General features: G+C 42.0%; 1 protein-coding gene across 1 annotated transcript in view; it reads right to left on the reverse strand.

The window, feature by feature from the left end:
• Nucleotides 1-1,207: 1,207 nt before the first annotated feature.
• The window catches only part of dntt (deoxynucleotidyltransferase, terminal), a 77,092-nt gene continuing 64,717 nt past the window's right edge, over nucleotides 1,208-13,582 (reverse strand). Inside the window, exon 11 of the mRNA XM_076743614.1 lies at nucleotides 1,208-1,302. Coding sequence (XP_076599729.1) covers nucleotides 1,216-1,302 — 87 coding nt within the window. The 3' untranslated portion in view covers nucleotides 1,208-1,215. The remainder of the gene's footprint in view (nucleotides 1,303-13,582) is intronic.

The following is a 13,582-nucleotide window of genomic DNA, read 5'->3' on the forward strand; positions in this document are numbered from 1 at the left end:
GTTTTGTGTCAGCGAGGTTGAGAGAGCAACACAGCGGGGGAGAAAGAAAGACAGAGACCAAGAGGGAGGAAGAAGAAAGGGTGGTGGGAGGAGGCCTGGGTCGAGTACTCAAAGTGCAGGACTGTTCTACTTAAAGATCTTTAAATAGGGTGATTCACTAGAATGCCTTGAACTCATCTGTCTCTGCTCTCATTGAGGCACCATGGGATAAACTGGGGGCTGAGCATCATGGGAAAGTGGGTTGGGGTGTGGACAGCAGGGCAGGTCATGTCATCACTGGAGTAACAAGTCAGACTTCCCCAGATGTCCCACAGGGATCAATAAAGTTTCTTCATTAGTGGGTCATTGTCCCACGGAACCGCCGCACATTTGACAAATAAGGACACAAATCTTGATAAGCAACAATCATACATAAAACATCAGCCAAAGTCCAGCCAGTCAGATAATGGATGTTTTATGAGTTGCTTTGAATGCCAAGCTCCATCCACGTGGTTAGTGGACTCATTTACCTTCCGCCTGAATTCTTCCTGATTTCCCGGCGCAGATGATTGCCTCCAATTTGAGCCGAGCATCTGGGGAAGGGGAGTCATTGTGGAACAAGAGCGGAGACTATGGGTCTTTGGATAGCGGCGTGCCAGCTAAATGATCTCCAGTGGACGTAGGCTTAAATGGAGGCTAAATGGCGATGCTGAACGCTCCTCTATCTGAAGCTCATTACCCGCCTCTCAATTCCCCAGAGACCTGGCTCAGCTTCATGCTGAACACTTTGCTGCCAGGAGGAGGGTGATTACAACATTTTGCTTGACAAAAGCTCCCTTCCCCTTGCCTTTCTCATCACTTCCTGTCTTCTCTCTGTGGACACCCCCTTCCCTCTGTGTTTCTTTCAGACTCCCTCCCCTGCACCTCGCTGGCACTCCAGGTGATTCATACTCTGACTGATTTGTCTTTGTGACCTGCCTATGATTACAACACTTAAGAGGCGAGCCATGAATGGTATGGGAGAGTGTTTACTCGCTGGGAGACAATAAGCAGAATTGTGAATCATACACCCGTGTGGAATGCAGACAACAACAATAACAGCAGCGACAACACAAAACTGTATGGAAATCAAAAGCTGTTTGAAAGTGAATCACAGTAGAGCCACAGAACGGCAAGCAGATGGGATAAACACTGATGTACGCACAGGATATCATCCAGTCAGGGAGGAGCGGAGACCTACGCATTTCTCTGCCAAGGCTCGATGTACTCGAGACCCAGATGGGCAAAGATGTCCCTTTCAGTCGTAGCTGCCAGGAACTCTTTCTAGAGAGAGGACAAACAAACAGAAAGTCAGTGACTTTTGCAGGAATTTGTCTCAGTGACGCCAGTCCAAATCCATAAATTCTCAATTTTAAGCTTTACTACTCCTAAAAATGTTTCTGTCTTGTACTCACAGCCTTAAATGTGCTTGTATTTGGACTCCTCTCTCTACTGCAAGCTGTCAATATCAATTTAGGATTGTATTCACCCAGTCCCTGCCAAGGCTCAACCATGCTGAGACTGTGGAGATTTACATTGGACCGTCTACCTCCCTTCCAACCCATAAACACACTAACCTTGCTCTAAGTGATTGCACTCTTCAGCAGATGAGTATTTTCCCTGACAAATCACGACAGGGCTATTAACTGCTGGCCGTCTACCAACGCCACACGATGGGCTATGTCTCTATAAGAGTGGTGACGAGGCCTGACTCACCTTGGGAGCGAGACAGCCTGGAGAGAGAGAGGGCTGTGATTCTGACACATCCTGCCTTCAAGTACTAAACTGGACCTGACACGCTGCGAAGAGATGGCTGAAAAACCAAGAGTACGTCGACTCCCACTGCCAGCCAAAGGCAGAGATAACTGAGAGCAACTAGTTGGCAGCCAGGAGAGGGGAAAACACTACGAGGCACGTCTCCCAGCTTACTGGCTTGTTATTTATAATGCGAATGACAGGTTAGCCGGTGGGGAGATTCGGGTACACACTGCACGAAGCTCTGTTCATATCACACCTCTTTAATTCTCTTTCTAGCTGAATTTGGAGTAAATAAGTTGGGACTTATTTGCCACCAGTTCTGTTGGTTAAGGTAACAAAGTAACTGCTGAGATATGGGAACAAGCCGGCTGTTTTGGGAGATCATCTTAGCCACTTTATCTGGAATTAAAAGTGAAAGTTAGTGCATTCGAAAGGTTCTTAAAAATCATCCATTGCACAGGAAAGCAGCGTGCACTACGGTAATGCAGTAAGTCTATAATTCCTTAATTCATTAATTAATATAGTTTACACGCTAATGTTTTGATGTTATTGTGTAGTATAAACAGGAAGCATAAGGTTGCCGTGGAGACATTAGTTAACATAGCCTTACATTTGTGCTCTACATTTTGACAAGTCTGCACCCTAAAAAGTATTGCTGCATTGGCTGTTAACAGTTTTTGTTTACACTCTGCTACATGCAATGAAGTAACCGTGTTGCAGTCGGCTTTCCTCACTATGATTTCTTAAATGTCATGTAAATGGGAACCCTGATTTCGTGGATTAGAAAACCTAGTTTCCCCAGTAGATTTCTCCTTGAGGATGGCGACTGCTGTAACGTATAGACACTTGGGTTGTAATTGGCCTTTCACAAGTACACAAGTATGACAAAAGAGTGGGTGAAAGGGGAGATCATTACATTAACACAAGTATATCTAGAGGTCAGTTGTATACACACAGTTGTATAGATCGTCTTTGCAAGCAGCTTATAACCACCTTTTTCTGTTTATTGTTAGACAACCCCTAGTGGCCGTATTAGTTATGATGAAATTCCAATTAGGGACGAAGTCAAGGTGAATAGATGGATCGTGCATAGGACTTTCCGCCAGGAGACTGCTGTTTGTGTCGAGTGTGACTTGAAAGTTCACTTACAGAACGTACTTAACTTACATCATGCATGTAACGTAACTCCCATATGTAGCTTAATTTAAGTAGCTGCCGTACTTATTTGAACCCAGACCATGACCTTTTCCTAAACCTAACCAAGATTAGTAATCATGTTACTGCAGTGTATCTACACACACTCCTGGTTACCTGTGTAACCTGGTTTCTCTGAGTAACCTGCTTACTTGAGTCCAAGTAAACATGCTGACCGTAACCTTATGAAATCATGCTGATTATATGTCTGTGTTGCGATTTGACTGGGTTATGACTCTGAAAAGACGTGGTACACTTTTTGATGCAAATTGTGCAAATCAGGTTCAGAAAGTAAAACCTGTATTTACAGTCTGACTACAAAAATAAGACCTCAGTTGTAATAAACCATTATATCCTTCAAGGTCCACTGGTGAAAATATGTCGACTTTGGGATAAGATGAATATCTGAGGTCAGTTCTGTTTCTGTCTCTCATTTTCTTTGCACATAAAAACATTTAATCAGCTGTCCAGAGAAATATTATCACTCTTTCACAAAGAAGAGTGTATTGTCAGTGAAACGGTACTCTATTTAACTGAGGCTATCCAGAGCCCCATTAAGCAGTCCACCACTACCTGTGTTTCTCACTGTGCTCATAACCCTGAACACATTTACCACTCTAACCCCTCAAAACACATGAAAGGCACACGCATCGCGGCAATTTACGATGCGGCAAGCTATACTGTATTAAACATACAGGTGATAAAAAGTGGAGGCAGGGATGGAGGAGGATGGAAAGAAAACAAAGAAAAGAGCCTGCTGGACAAGGCTGATGTGATTTGGAGTAAATCCACATTTCTACGAACACATGGCAGGGCTTATTCAAAGGAAACAGAGGACAACTCAGGAGATCCAACTAAAGGAGAAAACACAGGGTTCAGATGAGATTCTCAACATTACCAATTTAACCATTGTCCTGGATCAGGGGTAAAACCCTCTCTCCGCTGCACTGTCCACTTTCCTCAATTCCTACAATCCTTACATGCCCTCAGGGAGAGGCTGCTTTATTTACTTTGCACAACACAGTGTGGCCTCTGTGAGAGATAAATCCACAAAACTTATGTACCTCTGAGTTCTCCCCTTTAGGCATACACAGGGAAACTGTAGTTGAAATGGCAAAAGCAGCACAGATTCCAGAGCTTTTTAGCCGTTCAAAAGGAGCTTTGAGTTAAAGAACAGAGCAGCGGTTAATTAGAAGGAGAGGTTATCTGTCTGAGACACTCAGGTTCTCAGTGACTGGCAAGCCATCAGCACCACAAGCCAAATGAAAGCCGTGTGTGTTACTGCGAGCCAGTGTCCTTGACTTAATAAGCTGCTAATCAGCTACATGTTTCTCTGTCCGCCACGTAATGACATCCCTCGTGGACATGAACACATATCAGTTCCTCCAAAACATCTGCCCCTTCTCTGCTGCCCGTCATCCTCTCTGCCACCCGGCCCACTGCTTGATGGATGGAGCTGATGGACATGGCTGCCTGCCCGGCTCCAGCCCGACTCAACTGACACATCAAAGAGAGAGAGGGAGACAGAGAGACAAAGAGACAGAGGGAAAACCTGGATGGCAGTTCAGCGCTACCCTGCCAGCAAGCATGTGAAGGACAGAAGCACAGTGGAAGCTCAATATCAACCCAAATGAGCAGAACCACTGAGAAACAAAAAAACAAAAACATATTGGCCCAATGTCTGAATATGAACATCAGAAAAAATAATACTGGAATACGATGAAATCGAGTTTTATTATGAATAAGATTTGTATTTGAAGTTGTCAAGTTTTTTTTTTTTTTTTTTTAGCTTTGGCCATTTCTGACATGAAGTCTTGTGACATAAATGTCCTGCTGAGTGTTCGCTAATCTCATCAAATGAACTTACTGAAGAAACATACTGAGCATATTCCAGCCTGTTCTGAGCCCCAACATGTCAAATATGGCAGCCCAGTCAGTGGCCTTAAGCTTCACACTGTGATGCTGTTGGCACCCCTCCAGCATTATGTTTTGACGCGTCGTCGAAGGTGATGCAGTATAGAGAGCAAGAAAAACCCACACATAGAAGAGGCGGGGGTGGTTGCAAGGGTCAAACACAGAACTTTCACACAGGAGACCGAGAATCATGTCCCGTGTGAAACCATAAGTGAACACTGACCTATTTTTAAGTTAAGTTGTGTATGACGAGTCAGGAGTGGTAACGTCACATGCTCCCATGTACTGTATATTGGTTAACATCCTCCTCAGAGTCTTCTAACAAAAGCTACAAAGGAAATTCACTCTGCGTGTGAAGACGTAGCTATTTTCTCCAATTTGAACGCAAACTATGTTAAACTTACACACTGATACTCCCAGTACAGAAACCAAGAATGGCCGTGCTTGAAGTTATTTCGTTTAATGGTTTAATGTTATCTGGAGATCACAAGTTAACTATGTCAAGTTAAACTGTCAGATCAAGCTGTCAGTGCGTCAGACTGTTCTTCAGTGGTGGTCTAACGCAGGCAGACATGGCATTGCATTCAGATGAATTCTTGTCATTTAAGGAGAAGACTAGCCCCGCTGTGCCATCAAATGAACCAAACACTCATTTTCAAGCACTTCATAATTATCCCGTGATCTGGAGAAAACAAAAGTCATTTTCTTGTGATAAATTATCTCGTCTCAGGAAAACTGCCCTTTGTTTTCTGGAGATAAGATAAATTAACACATTATCATGAGAAAAAAAGATAACGGAATAATTAACTCATGATCTCAAGATAAAAGATTATTGCAAGCACGGCCATTCTAGACTTCCATATTGCAGAACCTGGATGCTTGAATTAATTCTTCCAACTTTGCAACTCAATGCAGATCACTGATAGAGGCTCAAGGGTTGTCATATAGCACTACAAAACTGACCCTGCATACTTTGAATGAATAAATCTATTCAGCTTAATAGCAAAGGGAACTCGTGTTTTTAAGCTGAGCTAATTTCAATATTTTCATTTCAACGCTGGATCAAATTATCAGTTAAAATACTTAACAAGCGACAAAGAAATACTATGTGATGGATCATCTTATATAAACACAACAAACTTAAGTATTAAACAGAGAGAAGTGTCTTCAGAAACACAGTGAGACAACAGAAACCAGAAGTCTGCTCAGAGAACCAGGCTAAAGGTCATGTGGAGAAGTATGCAAAACACAACTTGAAATACATGCAAATGCACTTACGCAGAACCCTCTGGTAGGAAAATGTACCTGAACAAAAGCCTCGGTAAGAGTGCTGTCATCTCACTTTCAGAACTGACTGTCTGCTTGGCCACAGGAGCGGTGACCGCGTGTCAGCCGCTCGAGTATTGAGGTCAGACTGAATGGCAGATGCACATAAAGCCTTCAGAAGCCTCAATATGTTGTATTTTCACAGCTGTAAGGGCGAGAGGAACATATTCAAAGTATTTTATGTTTGAGGACACCTGCCTTTGTACAAATAGTCCGAAGTACACCTCCATCAGAGCAGGCACACTCAAAAGCAGAAAGAAATGTTTTTCTTCACATAAGTGTCAGGCTATCAGATCAGCTAATGTTGTCAGTCTCCTTTTTTCATTTGGACTTTATTCTTCTCACTGACGGTTAGAAATAGATTTCCTTATTGCCAAGAGATCAAGAAAAAATCCTCTGATTGCCTTTAAGTTAATTTGTCTTTATTGCAGCGCACACGAAAGGGCTGACAGGGGCAGAAAAAGTGGGAAGTCGATTATGCCCCTGTGTCTTCCTCCTGCAATGATCTGCCGCACACCCACACTTCCCCTATGCTTGGGTCTGCAAGAGCTCAGTTCACAGGACAGCCGGAGCAACCAGATAGGGCACAGACACCTCACTAATCACACCGGCAATTAGTGCAAGCATCATAAAGCACCGCTGCCTATAAAACAGCTATTGAGTTTAGTGTTATCGTCATTACCTATCCTTCCCCAGCTTGCTAATCAGCCCGTGCACTGGGCAGAGAGGCAGACGGGCAGCAAATAATAAATTCCTAATCAGAAACAATGGCATCCTCGCTCGGTGTCCCTCATGTTATGGTTCTTTGCTCCCGTGGAGGTGTAAACATTTGCAAATCAAAGTTATTTAGTTGATTAGGCGGCCCGAAGATGAAGAACAGATACAGCAACGGGTCTGAGAGAAGTGTCATAAAAGCTCCATGTTTTTCCAGTGGCCTTATATTGTTGTCAAAGTTGCCAAGCTTTGACATTGACATGACAACTGAAGACATATTTCTTCAGTATGTGATGGTGCCTGTCAAAGCTGTGGCCTCTTGCTCACCATGAACGCAGAACGCTGTTAGTCATTAGCACAAACTTCACACACCTCTTTTTTCATTTGTGATTAAAATATGTATTTCTATTCATTTCAGTTGTTCTGTTATTTAAATATCAGCCTTTGAATGTTCTCTGGTATGTGTCTCACTCAGCTCCATATAGTTAACACTGATACACTGGATGCACTACATTACATGGTATAAGGTCACGTCACACAAGTTGAATTAATTAAGAGACGAAGTAGCCACTTCTAGCATCATTAGTTAAAAAAACTCTACAATACAGATATATCATATGGATAAGAAAGACAATTTCCAAATAAAAAATACTTTACCTGTAATTACAGCAAGAAAATGAAAGGAGAAATAGAGCATTCATTTTCTTACATACTGCACTGAAAAGGAGAAGCAGCAGAATGCACTTGGTCTGGTATCACCAATATGTTATTATGGCTAATGTTAACTGCTGGGGGTAACAGCAAATGTGTGTTAATATAACAGGTCGCATAATTATGAGGCAGCAAAACAAATTATCGGGGATAAAGAAGGCAGGCAATAAGCCTCCTTTTTCCATCATTCTGTGAACAACCTTGATCTGATTTTATGCTGCACATGAGTCTGCAGATAGCAGGGCACAGTGAGGCTGACAGGAGTTTGTTTCTGAGAAGTTGGAGGTGTGCCGCCTTCATCTAACAGCGCACTGTGGCTGCTCCTTCTCCTCCTATTCCTCCCTTTAATATTTCAAACTGATCGGCTATAAGAAAATGCACAAAATTAACGTTGTCTTGTTTTGCAGATGCATTTTTGATGAACGATAACATGAAGTACAAATTTCACTGACAAACACATGCCATTTCCTGTGACTACTTCATAATAAAAGTCAACTTAAATGCTTTCAATGTGAAGCTGCAGCAGCAGGAAGTGTTCGGTTTGCACTGGCAGTAACTTAATCCAGCATTTTTTCCAGGAATGTCAAGACCAACATTTAGTTTGGAAAAGTACAAATACATAAATATTCAATACTTTTACCAGTGTTCCATATGTTCAATCACCATTGTGACTCATCTGGTGAATAGTGTCTATAATGTCTTAATCATGGACTTTCTGCACATTCTCAACTGCAGTTAAGGATGACACAGCAACAAATGTTATTTACTGAAATAATGATGTTTGATGACATTAACATTTCCACCAATCCAACAACATTAATCCACCATTATTATATCTTCTCCAAACTCCACAATGCAGACAGATATAATGATGATTAGTAAAAGAGGTATTAAAAGAGCCCACTTTAAATTCATTTATTAATTAGTGTTATTATTCCCTGACATACAGCGTGTCATCGTGGACTGGTGTCCCTGCATTCATTTGCCCATCTTCATCCTGAAGTAAATCACTGAAGTTTTGAGGCATCTGTGTATATGTGTGCCTCAGTCATACGAAGTTCTCTCTAATCTGTGGAGCCTGTAATTGTAGCCTCAGTCTTCCTCATATGGACCCAAACAGAACACTCTTATAATGATAACAATAAATTAACTTTCTCTGCTCCACTGAAGCCCATAAATAATTAATTGGTTTGTTGAAGAGGGGCTGGTTTTGCATGACCAATTTGCTTCCTGCTCCAGACAGTGTGATCGGATACTGCTGCCTCAGCACTCCTTTCATTCTGCTCAATTAAAATGGCACATTGGCAAAATATGAGCTTTGTTTGGTTCTTTTAATGACACATTTTTAAACCGATAGCAGCCAGGATCTTCTGAGTCATTTGACCGGGCGCACCACTGGAGAAGCATGCGAACATGAAGATTAGAAATGCAGGCTGTGACCAAAAACATACAAGTTAACTACTGAGAGTTTAAGCAAGTTGTTTTTCCCAGTTTTGGAGACACCTTTGATAATGAGTAAGCTGTCAGTACTTACTGTGGTGGCAACTCATTTTTAAACTTGCATAACACTGTGATGAATTTAAGGATTTTAATGGCTTTTGCCTATAAATATGACCAATAAATCATGTGGGACCTGTTTTATGTTGAAAATAGTAGCGAGAGTAATATTAGTAGCAGTAGCATCAAAATACCATTGAAATGATGCCTATAATACAAAACACTGAATGACCAAAAGCTTTTGGCCACTTTTTTTTTTGTGTCTGCCTGCTCTGTGCAGCTCATCTCTTCCTAGCTGGAGCAGAGTACACTCTGCATAGTCCCTGGCCCAAATTCCACTTTTACAGTTTCAGATTTCTGTTCCAAGATTTTTATGACCTTCATCAAGGAGCTTTGTTTGCCTGTTTGTCAGCAGGATTCCAGAGAAACTACTGGCCTGATTTTCATGAAGTTTGGTGGAAGGGTGTAGCACGGGGCCAAAGAAGAACCCATTAAATTTTGGAGCGCATCCCAATCACTTGGCAGATACACACATTATTTTTCACTTTTGTTAACACTGTAAGACAAGCCATTTGGCATTGGTGGAATGAATGCCATAAATCTTAAAATCCAGTTGTTCAATACTGATGAAACATAGCCGATTGTAGAAACACGATAAATCCACCTCAAATCACAAACCACATTCACAGGTACCAGTAATCCTCTGAAGTAGCCCACATGTGCAGTAACTCAAACTTCAAACAGAGAGCAGTCGTTACGGAAATAACATCATGAACATACATGTTCATGATGTTATTTCAGTCTAAACATTTGATATTTGTACATATGTGCGTGATAATAAAGGTTTTTCTGGTTTTCACAAATATGTTAAGTATGTGAAATAGCTCCAATTTAGAAGAACATAATAAATCCACAGAGATGATGTTGAGGCTTCCACTTTGCACAACTGTATTTTGACAATTCTGACATAATTCTAATAGTTTCGGAAATACATGCAGACATATATAGTGGTTGTGCTTGCGGATTTGCATGTCATAGAAGAGTGGATTATTGGCCTTGGCAGAGGTCTGCATCCTCCGAGTGCCCTCCTAGTTAAATAATGTATTCTTTTAGTTACAATGCAAGAAATCATGGACTGCAAGTAATTTATAATCAGAAGTTAGTTAGAAGTAATACGGGCTAAACAAAACTTCCACGTCCATCCTCAGGAGGTCAGAAAAAAACGTGAATGTGTTTTTCCCCAGAAGCATTCAAAACCAATTTCAAACTAGTGTTCAAAACTGAGAAACTTCTAGATTTAAATGGGTGAATGTCATCATGTTGTCGGAGGGGGTGATCACTGGCTGTTATCAACCCAAATCTCAGTGCTTCCACTGTCAGTGAATGCATTCAGTTTGATGGTGAGAGCACAACACATAAATCAGCCAGTGGCTCCGTCTAAAAGGGCTCAAAGGCTCTATTTTTGTGACAGAGCATTGGTGGGCTTTGTGCTGGCATTTTTACCAGATGCACAAAGACTTCTTTTCTTGATGGCAGTCATTTTGTATTTTGGTAACTCACTGTTATAGTGAATGTCACATTGGGAAGCAAAAGGTGCAATATAGTGGTGTCAGTAATAATCAAGCAGTCCTCCTGTAGGTAATTTCGGTGTCAGGCTCCTGGTACATGTGCTTACAGGGACACAGAGAGGAAGTAGTCATTTTCTGTTATTTTCATGGCAACCAAGCAGTGCCCATATCAAGAGGTCCCAAAACTTTTTTTTTCCCCATTCTAACTGCTTTATCCTTGCTGGTTGTGCTTTTAATGATTATCATCCAACACAGAACTTCCAACATGTGTCATGATGCACAGAGTTAAAAGGCTGGCAAATACCATCCTTCTTCTTCTATATCGCTGAACAGTTTCCTATTTTGGAAAATGGTTCTCTTAGGATCCAGGAACACGTAGCCAAATGCAATCTCCTCCCATGGCAATTTAATTTCAGGTACCATATATTTACTTCAGAGTCCCGTTGAGAGAGGCTTTTGTGGCAGAGAATCTTTTGAGGTGGATTTTTGCTCTGAACTGCTCTCTCCATCGCTAAATTGTCTGAGTGTGGTTGCTCACAGCAGACTGCTTTTAAAAGCCAAGAAAAGAAGTGATCTGATTTGTCATGACTCATGTCACAGCCCGCACTGGCTGATTAATGTATTCCTCCTAATCGCACCTTGAATCCGGCACAGTGTCACATTGGCCACAAGGTGACAAAAAATCAGTTGCCACATCCTGTTCGCCTGCACCGCTACAGAAATATAGCCGTGGATGAAATGCAGCCTCTTATCTTTGCTTTGCCCTCTCATATTTCGCCCAAACGAGCCACAGTTGTTGGTTCTGCAAACAGCAGATGCATCGCCTCTGTGCAGGAGGGCTCTGATCAACAAACAGTGTTCAGAATAGCTCATGTTCAACCTTTCATGAACTGGGTACAGACTAAATCATCAACGGATGACATCAACTGACAACAGCGTTGTGTCACAGTCATTTTTCTATGAAACAGTCACATATTTACAAAAATAAATAAATACTGTCAGCCTGCTCTACTAAATCCTGGTCCAGCCCTTCAGCTATAGTTGAATAAGTCAATAAAGTGCAGGCTGTATACGTCACAGACGCACCTAAACAGAACATGATTACTACTCAGAGTGGAAATTATATATAATTTTGCTGATTTGAATATTTTCTTCAGTCCAGGTCAAACATTTGTACTCACTGACAGTGCAGTTTGATTGCTTTTTCTCACTGCGTGGGAGACAGTCCCAGATGCCTCCCACAGGAAAGCTGAAGGAGGTGCACTGTGATGATTCAGTGTAATCACTTTAAAGAGCCCGTGTTAAAGATTTTAAGTTTGTACTGAACACCTCTTGCAACATGACCCGATCTCATTTTCGTGATATCCTACAGCAAAACCAGCCATGCCTTTAAGAGAGCACGGCTGCACAGACACCACAGGATGGGCCTGAACCACCCCAGTGATTGTTCAATCGACTGTTCCTCTAAATAAATTATGGTGCAATCTGAAACGGGAGCCCTGGACGGGTGGGTTCCTGTGCCACCGCAGAGGTTGTGTCAATTAATGTTACATGACAAGCAGACACGGTCCAGCACGGGCCCTTCCTGAAACCTTCTGCCATTCACTTTCATCAATAATGGAGCACGATCTGTCTCCTGAGTGAGCCGACACCCCGGTTCAGCCGAATCCATAGCCCCCACCTCCAACATTCCCGCCCCCCTTCATTATGGTGAACTCATTCCTTCTCTTGTAATTCCAGATATTCCGAAAAATAAAAAAAATTGAAAAAGATTGCAGGTTGCAGGATCTGGTGGGAAAATAGCCTGCAGTTGAATTCCGTTTTTTTTAATCATGCAAAACACAGGCTCAATAGAATCTATAAATACTTCCTGTCCTTTTTTTTTTTTCCACCCATTAAGCGCCGGTAACAGGCACTGTGTGGGTGGATGGGAGGCTGGAGAAGTGGAGGCAGAGGTGCAGTGGGTGAGGTGACGATGGTGAAACGGGTGACAGGGAGAAAGAGGGGGTGGTAGAATTCAAGTACAGTAAGTGAACAGATAATATCCATGTAATTATCCCGAATGTGCTTCTCTTTTCTCTTAGAAAATTTTATTCCCTTAAATGTGTCCATCACTCTTCTTTCCCCCCTTAATTCCCCTTAATTTCAGTCTATTTTTCAACAGTTCCACATTCCCTCCTCTATCATTACCCCCCTTCTGTCAGGCAATAGCTGTCAATATGATTTATCATTGATGTTAACTGATGTAGTTGTCCCACTGTGAAGGCTGATTAGATGACCATCCTGCTGATAAAGCCCCGCCAGGGATAACAGTCTGTGGGAATGCCGACAAAACCTCCCCGTCTCTTTCTTTGTCTTCGTGTGTCACTCTATCTATCTTTCTCTATCTACCCCCTCTTTTATTCTCGTGACTGTTTACCTTCCCTTAGCACATTCCCACACACACCAGCCTCTTAAAGCTGCACAAGGCAACATTTTTATGGAAACGTATACTTGTCCCGTGGACATAAATCACAAATTGCGCCTAAAAAAAATGTCCCCTGTGATGTTGTAGATTTGCCCTATTTGCCCCAGAGAAAATGTGGTGTCAGGCATGAACAGAATCTTCTCCGCCTACAGAAAGTGATGAATTGAAACATAAGAGTGAAGAATCTGCCAAACAGCAGCGAGAAGCACTCTTTCCACAGAAAGTGGAAGTCAGCACTGTTTTTTGCCCGTTTCATTCCTTTGCTATCATTTGCTATGAAGCATCACATGCTAGCAGTTTATTGATGACATTTCATATGAGTCTCAAGCAGTTTAAAACCAGCATGGAGCTGCAAAAATACACCTATACTATTGTTAGTCTGTATTTTTTTGTAATTCTGATGTATTTTGTGGTG

This window comes from Chaetodon auriga, chromosome 11 (genome assembly GCF_051107435.1).
Source record: "Chaetodon auriga isolate fChaAug3 chromosome 11, fChaAug3.hap1, whole genome shotgun sequence".
Lineage (NCBI taxonomy): Eukaryota > Metazoa > Chordata > Actinopteri > Chaetodontiformes > Chaetodontidae > Chaetodon > Chaetodon auriga.